Genomic DNA, 11979 nt, shown 5'->3' with positions numbered 1-11979 from the left:
GTTTTATTTGGAAATAATTGCAAACTTAAAGAAGGTTAAAAGAATATTACAAATACTTGCATACCCTTCCCCTATTTAAAAAAAAAATATTTATCCATTTATTTATGTGAGAGAGACAGCTTGAGGGAGTGGGGGAGGAGCAGAGGGAGAGGGACAAGCAGACTCTGCACTGAGTGCAGAGCCCAACATGGGGCTCAATCCCACAACCCTGAGGTCACAACCTGAGCCAAAATCAAAAGTTGGATGCTCAACTGACTGAGCCACCCAGGTGCCCCTCCCAAGATTTTAAACATTTCACACAATTACTTCATTACTCTCTGAGTCCTTGTGTGTATGTGTATAATTTTGTGTTTCTGAATCATTTGTAAGTTGCATACATTATGGTTCTTTATCCCTAAAAACAACTTCAGTGTGTATTTCCTTAGAATATAGCCTTACATAAACATACTAATTATCAACTTCATTAAATTTAAAATTGATATAAGGCTAGTGTTCCCTTAAATCATGGTGTGAAAATGTCTTCCCACAAGAATAAAGTTAATTCAAATCATTCAAAAAAGCTGAGCAATAAAAGGTTAATTTTAATAAACAGCTATCCATATGCCATAATACAGTTTTCTTTTTTAGAGTGTTGAGATGTTCAAATAGGTCCAAATATGATATGATAAATAAGTTTTAAATATGGAATGCTTTGGTTATTAGGCTACTGTACCATCCATATCCAGTTGGCCTCTCCAATACAGAATTCCAACCTACGAGTAGTTAATTGCATTTAGTTGTCAAGTCTCTTTAGTCTCCTTTAATCTAGGACATTTCCACAGGCTTTTTTTTTTTTTTTTTTGCTTTTTATAACATTGACAATTTTTATTGTCCATAGCATTGTAATACTGGATAACATCTTTTAAAAAAATATATATTTTTATGTTGATCACCATACATCAGTTTTTGATGTAGTGTTCCATGATTCATTGTTTGCGTATAACACCCAGTGCTCCATTCAATACGTGCCCTCTTTAATACCCATCACCAGGCTAACCCATCCTCCCACACCCCTCCCCTCTAAAACCCTCAGTTTATTTCTCAGAGTCCATAGTCTCTCATGGTTCGTCTCCCCCCCGATTTCCCCCCCTTCATTTTTCCCTTCCTACAATCTTCTTTTTTTAACATATAATGTATTGTTTCAGAGGTACAGGTCTGTGATTCAACAGTCTTACACAATTCACAGCGCTCACCATAGCACATACCCTCGCCAGTGTCTATCACCCAGCTACCCCATCCCTCCCACTGCCCACCACTCCAGTGGATAACATCTTAGTGCCTGGGACTGGGTTGGTGCTTATGTATTGCTTGAGATCTTGAAGACAGATAAAATTCCTAACAGGAAAGAAAAATAGTGAATGCTCATTTTGGCTCTAAGGACTGTTAGATTTTTACTTTGCTGTAACCAGTAAAGCATATTTTTTTTAAAGATTTTATTTATTTGACAGAGAGACAGAGTGAGAGAAGGAACACAAGCAGGGGGAGTGGGAGAGGGAGAAGCAGGCTTCCCGCTGAGCAGGGAGCCTGATGCGGGGCTCGATCCCAGGACCCTGGGATCATGACATGAGCTGAATGCAGACTTTTAATGACTGAGCCACCCAGGCGCCCCTAAAATTAAATATTTTAACATAAGGGTATCTAGCTTTATTTTACATGGTTGCCCTTTTTTTTTTTTTCCTTAAGTAAGCTCTATACCCAGTGTGTGGCTTGAACTCATGACCCTGAGATGAAGAGTCAATGCTCTACTGACTGAGCCAGCCAGGCATCCTGGCTGCCTACTCTTTAGCTGACATTTTGCTGATTCAGTTTTACAGTTCGCCTTTGTGGAATTTTAATTTTTTTTAAAAGACGTTTAAATCAGTCATTTTTCCTGATCTGCAAATGAGGCAAAACCAAACAGTGAGTAACAACCACTTTTGTGACTTACAACATATTTTATCTAGATTAAATTAACATTTTAATCAATAGATTATAGATAATTTATATACTTTAGGTCAAAATTCTGATCCTTTGGATAAAACCTAACCATTATTATGGGAAAATGGACATCAAATTAATATCAGAGGGAAAATATGACTTTTTGAATGCAAGATGAATGAGACTACAAAACAGGTTACACTAATCTCAATGAAGTACATACACAATTATATTTAACACAGTAGGTGAAGAACCTTCCTCATTCTACATTAAAATACCTCAAGATGCTAATCTTCCTTATCCTAATGCCCATAGTACTGAATCCTTCAACAAAACTTAATCATCTTCTGTATGGATATTTTTTCTAATTTTTTTGTGCATAAATCTTACTACTCTACCCCAACCCAATCATAAACAGAAAACCAGGAATGATTTACATTTTTCTTTATAGTATGCATGGTAGGTATTCAGTCAACACATGTTGTTGATGGAAGTAGAAACTGATAAAGTGCTGCAACATATTAATACAGACAAATCAGGGTCTTAAATCCTGAGTGCCCTTTTTAGCTGGCTGTGTGGACTTAAGTCACAATTTTGCTAAGTTTCAGTTTGCTCACCTGTAAAATGGGGATAATTATAGCTCTTGCCTCCTAAAGGCAGTGTAAGGCTGATATAAAAGCTTTGAAAATAATTAAACAAGGCTTGTGAGACAGGTCTAGTTTGACCACCATTTCCATTCTACATTTCAGTATTCAGCATAGTGACTTAATGTATTTTCAGGCTGACATTTATGTCTATACTTGTATATATCACATCATTCACAAACAGCTCAACTAAGTCTGAGTCACCCATAAAGATGGGAAAGTGAAACAAAGTCACCTCCAAAGCACTCAAAATCCCAAGTAGGGCCTCACCTGAGGTTGAGTCAGGATTCTGGAGGTAAATTACGAACCACTACAGGGTACAGGGACCCCAAACTTGCTGGTGTAAAAGTCTTCAATTCTGTGACAGAAATGGAGTCCCAGTGCTCTAAATCACATACAAATCACTTGGGAATTTTCTTAAAATGAAGAATATGAAGAATATGATTTATTAGGTCTGGGGTGGATGCAGAGCTTCTGCATTTGTAGAATGTGTTTAGTGCAGTATTTTGATGCTTTTACTCTAAAGACCAATGATGAACGTACTGACACTGTATAAAAGTTCAGGATATATAGAAAACAAGAGCCATGTTTACAAAATTCTTTATTTACATTTTAAGCTCACATTAAAACCTTTAAGAGAGAATGGCTAAGATGAAATATACAAAGTTGATATCAACACATACACATTAATTTTTATCTCAAAAGAATCTTATAGATGGCTTTTGATGAACTCAGGGTTTTGGTTTTTTTTCCCACAAAACTAGTGTTCCCTTAAATCATGGTGTGAAAATGTCTTCCCACAAGAATAAAGTTAATTCAAATCATTCAAAAAAGCTGAGCAATAAAAGGTTAATTTTAATAAACAGCTATCCATATGCCATAATACAGTTTTCTTTTTTAGAGTGTTGAGATGTTCAAATAGGTCCAAATATGATATGATAAATAAGTTTTAAATATGGAATGCTTTGGTTATTAGGCTTTGACTTGGCTTTTGGCATTACTTGTATATCATTCCAATGAGCCATTACAGGTAATCCATTCAAAACAAGACTTGCTTAATACTATGACAAAGCACTTAGCCTTGCCTTGATAGGGAATACCTTTAAGATGCTGACAATAGCAACATATTTCTCTTTTCCTTCCCTCAGGAAAAAAAAGAAATGAAAAAAATAAATTCATTCCCACATGTTAAAGTCCACCATAAAGTGGACTTTTTATTTATTCTTAAAGAAAAATGTTCTTCATAATAATACCTGTCCTGGGTATTTGTACATTATTGAAACACTAGACCTGTAAGAGCTCCTTCTATATTGTGAAAGCTTATGATTTTGTAATCTATTTATGTAAAATATGCTCAAGATTAAATATATAAGCAATGTATTTGAAGCTTCTGGGAAGGATTCACATTTAAAATAGTTTTAAAATCCAGGTTTTAGAAAAATAAATAAAATACTGTGATCGGTTCTACCCCACCCCTTCTACTTTTCTCCCTTCACAATTTGAGCTTAAGAGTTCAGGCTTCTAAAGAGCAGAAGAAAGCAAAATAGAACAACGCAGGTTTTGTGATCCACACTTTCTTTGTCTTAGCGTAACATATTATCACAAAGGCAAACTTGACTCTTTCCTTGAAATGAATATCCCATCTTCTCAGACTAATTTAAATAACTCTTAAGAAAGCCAAAGAAAGTTTAACCAGTGCTTTTAACAAACAAGTAGCTAAATGCCTATAGAAGAATACATAACTAGTGATTTTTAAGAGTGCTATTATAAAGTCTGAAAGCAAAACCTAAACATTTAAGTTCAAATTTAATCTCTTTAAAAGATTTTTTAAAAGCTGTAAATGCTATTATAAATTGCCAGTTAAATTCCCACTCTAGGCTACAAAAATAAACTGCTGCACAAATGTATAAATTTAAGGTAACTTCATGTTGATCTTCTTCCCTTTTATAAGTGCAGTAAAACAAGAAATAAAGCACCTAGATGTTGATTCAATTAATCATTTGAGCAGCATTTTGATTTTGGATAAAGGGATTCTAAATGTAGTCTAAAACTTTCCAGAAAGTCATATTTACATTCATTATACAGCATTTTATATACACATAAATATAGATTTATGAGAAATTAACCTACACTTTTTGTAATGTAAAAAACAACAAAAATTACAACACATGTGATCACATGCTAAAGCCAGTTATTTGAGAAATCTGCTTGGTGTTCAATTTTGATAGTAATAACCTTGAGTAACTTGAAGCATATCACATAAATACACCACAGATGCATAGTTTATTTATGACCTTAGTCCCCTAGGTCTATCCACAGTTTTAAGTGAAAAACATTCTCTGTTAAAGCCAATGCCATACAAGTACTTGGGTTGACTAGTAATGTTTGCACTGGGATGAAAGATTAGGGAAGGCATGATAGCAGATGTGACATGTTTTGAAGGGTAATTACAGGGAAGGATTAAAATTAATTATTTTTCCAGGGAGAAATCAGGACTTTCTGATAGTAAGAGCTATCCAGACCTGAAAAGGTTTGTTTCATGAGTTTGAATTCCAGTACCACAAATGGCCATACCTTGTCAGAGCTCTTGGAGTAAGGATTTCTGTGTTGGCCCTAGCTTGTCAGGTGGGACCAACAGATGGTTAGGCCACGAGGAACCTGAAAGTTGCTTGATGCAAATTATTTTGTTGAGATTTTTAAACATCATATGACTTCTTAGGCAGTTTTCGTGAATCTTTTGTCCCTGCCCATAAAGCAGTGCGTGATTTTGCTGTTACCGGTCTTGTAAATCGATGGGTTTGGCCTTCCAGGAATACATCAGAGTGAATTTTTCTTATCTAATTGCTGTTCCACAAAAACAAGTAGGTCACTAGAATGAGCTTTGTCAGTGTCCTAAACATAAGTCCTCCACCAATGGCTGGCTGGCTGAAGTAGGCTAAGAAGCAAAGCTTTGATTTGGGGGAAAATATTTACCCATCGTAAAAACGTTGACTGCTCTATAAAGTTCTGGTCTTGAGAACTGAATGGAAAATCCTACTTGGCACTTTTTTACCTCAGATGGCATGCCAGTCCTTATCCGAGTAAGAAATTAAAGATTTTATTTCAGAGAGAGAGAGCACGAGAAGGGGGAGGGTCAGAGGAAGAAGCAGACTCCCTGCTGAGCAGGGAGCCCGATGCGGGACTCGATCCCAGGACACTGGGATCATGACCCAAGCAGAAGGCAGATGCCTAACCGGCTGAGCCACCCAGGTACCCTCAGAGTAAGAAATTCTTATGATCAGATTTGAAGTGTTAGAAGAATAGGAAGCATGGAAATTTTAACCTATGTTAAGCAAATAACTCTTCCATAAGTTTTTAGCTCTAAAATCAAGGCTTTTCAGAAGAGTAAATTCACCAAAAATATAGAAATAAAAATCACAGAATAGCTCTAAATATAAGACAAATAAGGTCACATGGTTTATGCATTTCAGATTCTTAAAGAGGCCCTACAGTGTTTCAGGAAGACCATTCAAAGTATTGTTCCCTGAGTTCTTGAAGCAACCCTAAATGTAAGTTCATGAACTCCAAGACTTGAGAGAGAAACCCCCATGGTTTGCTTATCTCTCTTCTAAGAGTAGCTGTTTACTCCAAAGTGATTTGTTCAATGCTTTCCCTATAGTTCAAATGCTTTTAAGAACGTGGCTTTATCCATTTTTTAGAAGATAAGCTCCCCGAATGAAACTTCTAAGGAGGAAAAAAAATGTTTAAAGTACAGTTTTAACATTAGTTAACAGTGCAGTTGAATAAATCAGTTTTACATCTAGAATACATCAAGGGTGGTAATACTGTCATAGCTGTTAAAAGGTAGAGTACTATGGACTCTGGCTTTTCTGACCTCTGTGGTTATTGAGCCCAGGGTCTGTTACCAAAGAACCAAAAGTATTAGAAACAGAATGACTTTTCCATATTTGAAGGTGTAAGAAGACATACATTTGTTTTTTAAATAAAGATCAAAACAATAGGCTAATCAGATCTCAAACTTTAAATATCTGGCATTTACACATAGCTTTATATATAATATTTTAAAAAAACTCATTCAAAACTGGGGTTTTAAGACTCTTGCATCGTGTTCATATATCTACCTTTTTGGTGGCTATTAGGATATTTTTTAAAAATTCAAAGCTTGGGAATAATTTAGTCTCTTTGGAAGAACTAATTATAATGAATGGAGACCAGTTCTGTTGCTGGCAGTTTTAGGTTGAGCTTAACTTTAAACCATTAAAGGTTTAAACAACAAATGGTTGAGAGAACTTACTGAAATGTTCCATCCATTTCAGTAAAGTGCACAAATATGAGTGTATCCTTTGGCTTGGCTATGACCTCAAGGGAGGTGTAGAAGTCAGTGGTGCTGGTGCCAGATTCCTGACTATGTTACTGAGGCTGGCAATCTTCTCTTCTAGGAGGTAATTTTTCTTTTCCGCTGTTTTTTGGCGCTGTTCAGTCATTTCCAGAGCTTTCAACAACTGGGCATTTTCAACATACAAATCCTTCACCATTGCATCTGCTTTAGTATTCTTGTAGAGCTAGAAACAGAACCAGAAACATCTTGACTCCATTTCTGTAATTAAGTTTAAAGGTGTGACATTAGGACAGTTGTTCATAAAGGCAAATGACGTCTATCAATTACATTCTTCTATTTTACAACACAGGTTTAACATCAGACCTGGCATCAGGGATACAAGTAGAGCAAATCCACTTATTCCAAGCTGTTTCTTTGCATGCTGCTTGTAGAAGTCACTAACAAAAAGAACATATTAATATTTGAAGGCTCAAAAATCCAAGTCTTTTTCCACCTAAATAAATTAGGTATTACTTTTTCATTCTCTAAAAATATATCAAAATACTTTTATAGTTTCTGAGGTATAGAGTATGAACTTTAACTCTGGGAAGCTCAAGCACTTGTTAAGAACATTCATAGCTATAACCTACTGTTTATTTTAAAATTTGGTCCATGTATTGTATACAACAAAGGTAAGATTTGGGCAGTTACTTTTCCTTAGCTCTTCCCCTTTTGCATAGTAGAGCTTGTCTAGAAGATATATTTTAATTTTTAGGATTAGAAGATATAGTCTAGGTTGGGCTGGGAAAATTGGTCAGCAGCCCTGGGATAATTTTATTATGGTCCCTATTAATGTATTCCAATCCCCCTTTTCTCGTTACACCTCATTTTACACCCAGTTTTAACCAGGGCATCTGAAAGTATAGAGTTTTTAGGGAATAATGAACTGAAGCTTAGCTAATTTATTAGCATTTCAAAAGGCAATGATAAAGATGGTGACACTGAAGCCCAGGACCTAGATGACTGGCTGGTGTAACATACTCGCCTACTCGATTAAACTGTCCTAAGACAACTTTTCATCTCTCTCTCTCCCCCTTCTTTCTTCACTTTTTTTTTTTTTTTAAAGATTTATTTATTTATTTGAGAGAGCGAGAAAGAGAGTACATGAGAGGGGGGAGGGTCAGAGGGAGAAGCAGGCTCCTCGCCGAGCAGGGAGCCCGATGCGGGACTCGATCCCGGGACTCCAGGATCATGACCTGAGCCGAAGGCAGTCGCTTAACCAACTGAGCCACCCAGGCGCCCCTTTCTTCACTTTTAAAAAACACTTTGATGGCTCTTCATCACCTACAGAATGAAATTCAAACTCCATAGCTCAGCACCTAGGGCTCTCTACTGCCCACTCCTCCTTATTGCTCTAGTTTCTTCTGCTTCTTTCAGGACCGTATGAACTGTTAATGCCAAAATGTTTGTAGATGTCCACACCCCATATGTTGTCATAACTACATGATGTTCCCATAGCCTACAATGTCCTTCTCACATTTCTTCATCTGTTCAAATCTTACTCAGCATCAGTACTTGGTTTAAGAGGCCTTCAGGAAACTTGCTTTAAACTCCTGAGTTGGATCAAGTATTTCTTCTCTACGTTCTCCTCTGCTGAAGTGGACTCCATTTTCTTTATTTTTGAAATTACTACCTTGCCAAATGATCGATACCTTGTAAGTGAATTACAGTCCACATGAGCAGGATTTTGTTTTGTTCGCTGCTGTATCTCTAGTGCTTAGAACAGGACTTGGCACACAGTAGCTATGTTTTGAATAAGTGAATGATTAAAGGATTGAATAAATGTGTATTGTGTAAGACTTTCTTTCCATTTTGTGATTAAGACATTGGGCAAAGGAAAGTTCCAGTCTACCTCTGCATTAAGACCTTCTTTTGGGATGATTCTTCTTTTTATATATCTAGAAAACCAGGTTGGACAGTTTCTGCCCCCGCCCCTCAGTTCTTCATCTCAGTTTCCAAAGCACTACAACACGTTCTATAAAGTAGTCCTTTTTTGCATGTCATCAGTGGTTACACAAATACTTTCTAAACACAGGCCACACCTGCCACCAGCAGGTGAAAAGGGTCAGTCTCCATAGTGGTCCTGGAATTCTGGGTCCCTATTCTAATTCAGAGCACAGCATTTTGGGGTCTGGTTATAGCCATAAGTACTTTTTGAGGTCATCATAGCTGTTGTAAACAGGAAAGCTAAAGTTCCATTTATCTTCCAATTTTTTACCAACATAAATTTTCTGTTTATTTCCACAGAATGTTTCCTGTCTTGGGCAAATAAAAAAAATCTACAAACATTAAATTTGAGCTGCTGAACTTTGTTAGGAATTAATTCGTTAGGTCCGTGTCAGTCTCTGTTAGCAAATGTACATTTTTGAAATTGTGGACCAACCTGCCTTAAAAGAGCTTTGGGAAAATAATGTAGAGAATACAGAATTCATACTTCTGGAGTGGTATGGGGGAGAGTGAATCCTAAATTCTGCTGTACATCTGTAGTAGCATTTGCCTTTATTTGACAACAGAAGTGAACAAGTTAATGACGATAAAGGAATGGAAAACTGGAGTTAAAAGTGGAATGTGAGGTGGGTGGGTAGAGGTGACCCGGGAGGCTCACTTGTTCTTTGAGCTGATTCACTTTATCCTGAAGAAGCCTTTTCACCAGTTTCAATTTCTGTTCAACTTCCATCATTCGTTCCTCCATGACGGTCACCAGTTGCTCCTGGTTTCCCTGAAAGGAGGAAAAAAAGGGTTTTATCATTGGAAAATCATGCCATACTAAAAACACTAGTAATTTATTTTTCCCCACAAGATTCCTAGAGAAAGGACAGGAAATGTTTGCCTTTGTAACTGGAAGGGTGGATTTCTGGTGAAATGGGGGTTCTGAACATTGCATGGGTTGCACGTTAGAAAAGAAATCCTATCAGAGAAGGAATCAAAGATTAAAAAAAAAAAATCTTACCTGTGTTACCATTTTCCCCTGAGATAAAGCCATATTCTTAAAACCCATAATTTAGTACCTGTGTGCATCTCCTCTAGTAAGATGGGTATCCAAAGTAAATTAAACTATGGTTATCAACCTTCCATCTGTGACTGGGGCCTTTGCCATACTGTGGGTCTCTCAAGAATAAAACAAAACTGCGTTTATTCAGGATCACCTAACATTTCCAATCAGCTTGCAATGTGCAGGTCCATTTTTCCTGTGTGAAATGGCTGGTTACTGTGATGTGAGGGTGTTTGTTAGTGTTCCTTTCCTCATAACAATCAGCCTCTTCCTGCCAGTTACTGTAGTCATCTGTTTCCCATTTTGACTTGTCAGTGTGAAGCAAACACCTGCACTGAGGATGGGTTTATCGTAAAAGATTTAAAATTAAGAATTCTCTTTCCACACACGACTCCTAGATAAAATAATAGGGCAGAAGAAGACCCCCGGCTGCCCCTCCTCTCCTCACACAACAGTGATGGATGAAGGAATTCCGTGGGGTCTGGAGAGCCCAAGGACACAGAGACATAGAGTGCAACCAACGGCCTCTCCCGGCAGGCCACTAAAATGTTCACATACAGAATTTCAGATTTTAAAAGGTTCTTCAAAACTCAGGTGTTAATGGCTGATGATATAACTCCTCTTAAAAGCATGCAGAATGACCAAACATGGGTGGAAAGCCAACATTTGTTTGGATAAAATAACAGCATTTATTCAAATATAAGCAACTAAACCATGTGACCAATTTGAAGTCAAAAATTGTAGTATGTATAAGTCTAATGCAGAAAGTAAACCTCAAGAAATCAGGCCTTGAGAACATCTAGCTTTAAAAAAAATACTGTATTTTAAAAGATATAATGGCTTTTTCAAAGTTCAAACGTAAATGGAAAATGCCTGATTTCTACTTGCCTGAAAAAAAAAAGCAAAACAAAACAAAACCATAACAGATAAGTCGAAGAACATGGAACATGGCAAAAGAGGAAAAACAAAGGCAGTCATATATTTAAAATTTATTTTATTGTCAAAATTTTCCTTTTTCCTGTCAAAAAAGCATTATACATCTTATACAAAACAGTATAAATAACCCAAATTTTCTTCAAATTCCATATATAAAAGTAGTACCTCTTGTTAAAAACAGTTACAGCATATGGAATGAGAAAATATATAGAATACATCCTTTTCAGAATCTCAAGTCCACACTCTTTAAATGGTATAAATAAAACGATTCAAAACAAGCTGAAATTTGTGAATTTGATTCACAAAATCTGTCATTTCTACATTAATAAATAAGAGACATAATACTGCAAAGGCAATAATAACAATAATTTAAAAGAGCACTTGATTCCAAAACATTTTTCAGCTTATGTCTCTGTGTGTGTGTGCGCGCACGGGGTGTATGGGTGTGTGCATCTGAGTATCTGCCATGGTAAGAAATGCCATCAATAGCAGCCCAGTTTTCACAGGTGCCCAATCCTTCTGTAGGAATCTGCATGCACTGCTCGCTGCTCTGGTAGCAAGGCCTAGAGAAAGAAGGCAAGTGGTACACTTCACCCTGATGTCAAGAGTATGTTTTGGGACGAGTCTAAATTCACACATTTATAATGCAAACAATTTTTAAAAGCACACGAACACTACACATGCAAGCAAAGCAACACACAGGCAGAAGACATCACATCACTCCACACACAGAGGCATCGTGCAGATTCTAACAATATTCTGTCGCTTCAAAATTAATGGCAGCTCAGTTACCAGAAATAGGAGAGTCTGCAGTGGCATTCTAGCGACAGCAATAAGCAGTCCACTCTGCCATCCAACTGGAGAAATTTTTTTTTTTTTAGTACAAAAATCTGAACAGTTTTTGTCTATCTAATCCTGAAGTAATCGGAGTAAAAGGATACTGTTTTTAAACACTGGCAGGTAGGGTAGAAGAGCATGCTTTGAAAACTGTGTGTATGAGAAAGCAATAGATAAAATCTTCGCCTAATCCTTTGGTTTAAAATGTCTGTTAAAAACTGAGGTCAAGGGCGCCT

The 11979-nt window shown here is 36.7% G+C and overlaps 1 protein-coding gene across 5 annotated transcripts in view; it reads right to left on the bottom strand.

Moving 5' to 3' along the window:
• Positions 1 to 3184: 3184 nt before the first annotated feature.
• NIN (ninein) overlaps positions 3185 to 11979 on the bottom strand; it is a 97276-nt gene continuing 88481 nt past the window's right edge. For 2 of the 5 annotated variants that reach the window (XM_081830534.1, XM_081830535.1), the window contains exons 30-31: positions 9584 to 9697; positions 3185 to 7162 (exon numbers count right to left, since the gene is read on the bottom strand). In XM_081830534.1, coding sequence (XP_081686660.1) covers positions 6953 to 7162; positions 9584 to 9697 — 324 coding nt within the window. In that variant the 3' untranslated portion in view covers positions 3185 to 6952. Of the gene's footprint in view, positions 9698 to 9779; positions 11470 to 11979 lie in introns of those variants that run through there. The other 3 variants (XM_081830536.1, XM_081830537.1, XM_081830538.1) reach the window with 2 other exon arrangements.

The sequence above is a fragment of the Leptonychotes weddellii genome, chromosome 9, assembly GCF_054177405.1.
Source record: "Leptonychotes weddellii isolate Sample4059 chromosome 9, ASM5417740v2, whole genome shotgun sequence".
In the NCBI taxonomy this organism is placed as follows: domain Eukaryota; kingdom Metazoa; phylum Chordata; class Mammalia; order Carnivora; family Phocidae; genus Leptonychotes; species Leptonychotes weddellii.
This window is presented reverse-complemented; position numbering and strand designations above follow the sequence as displayed.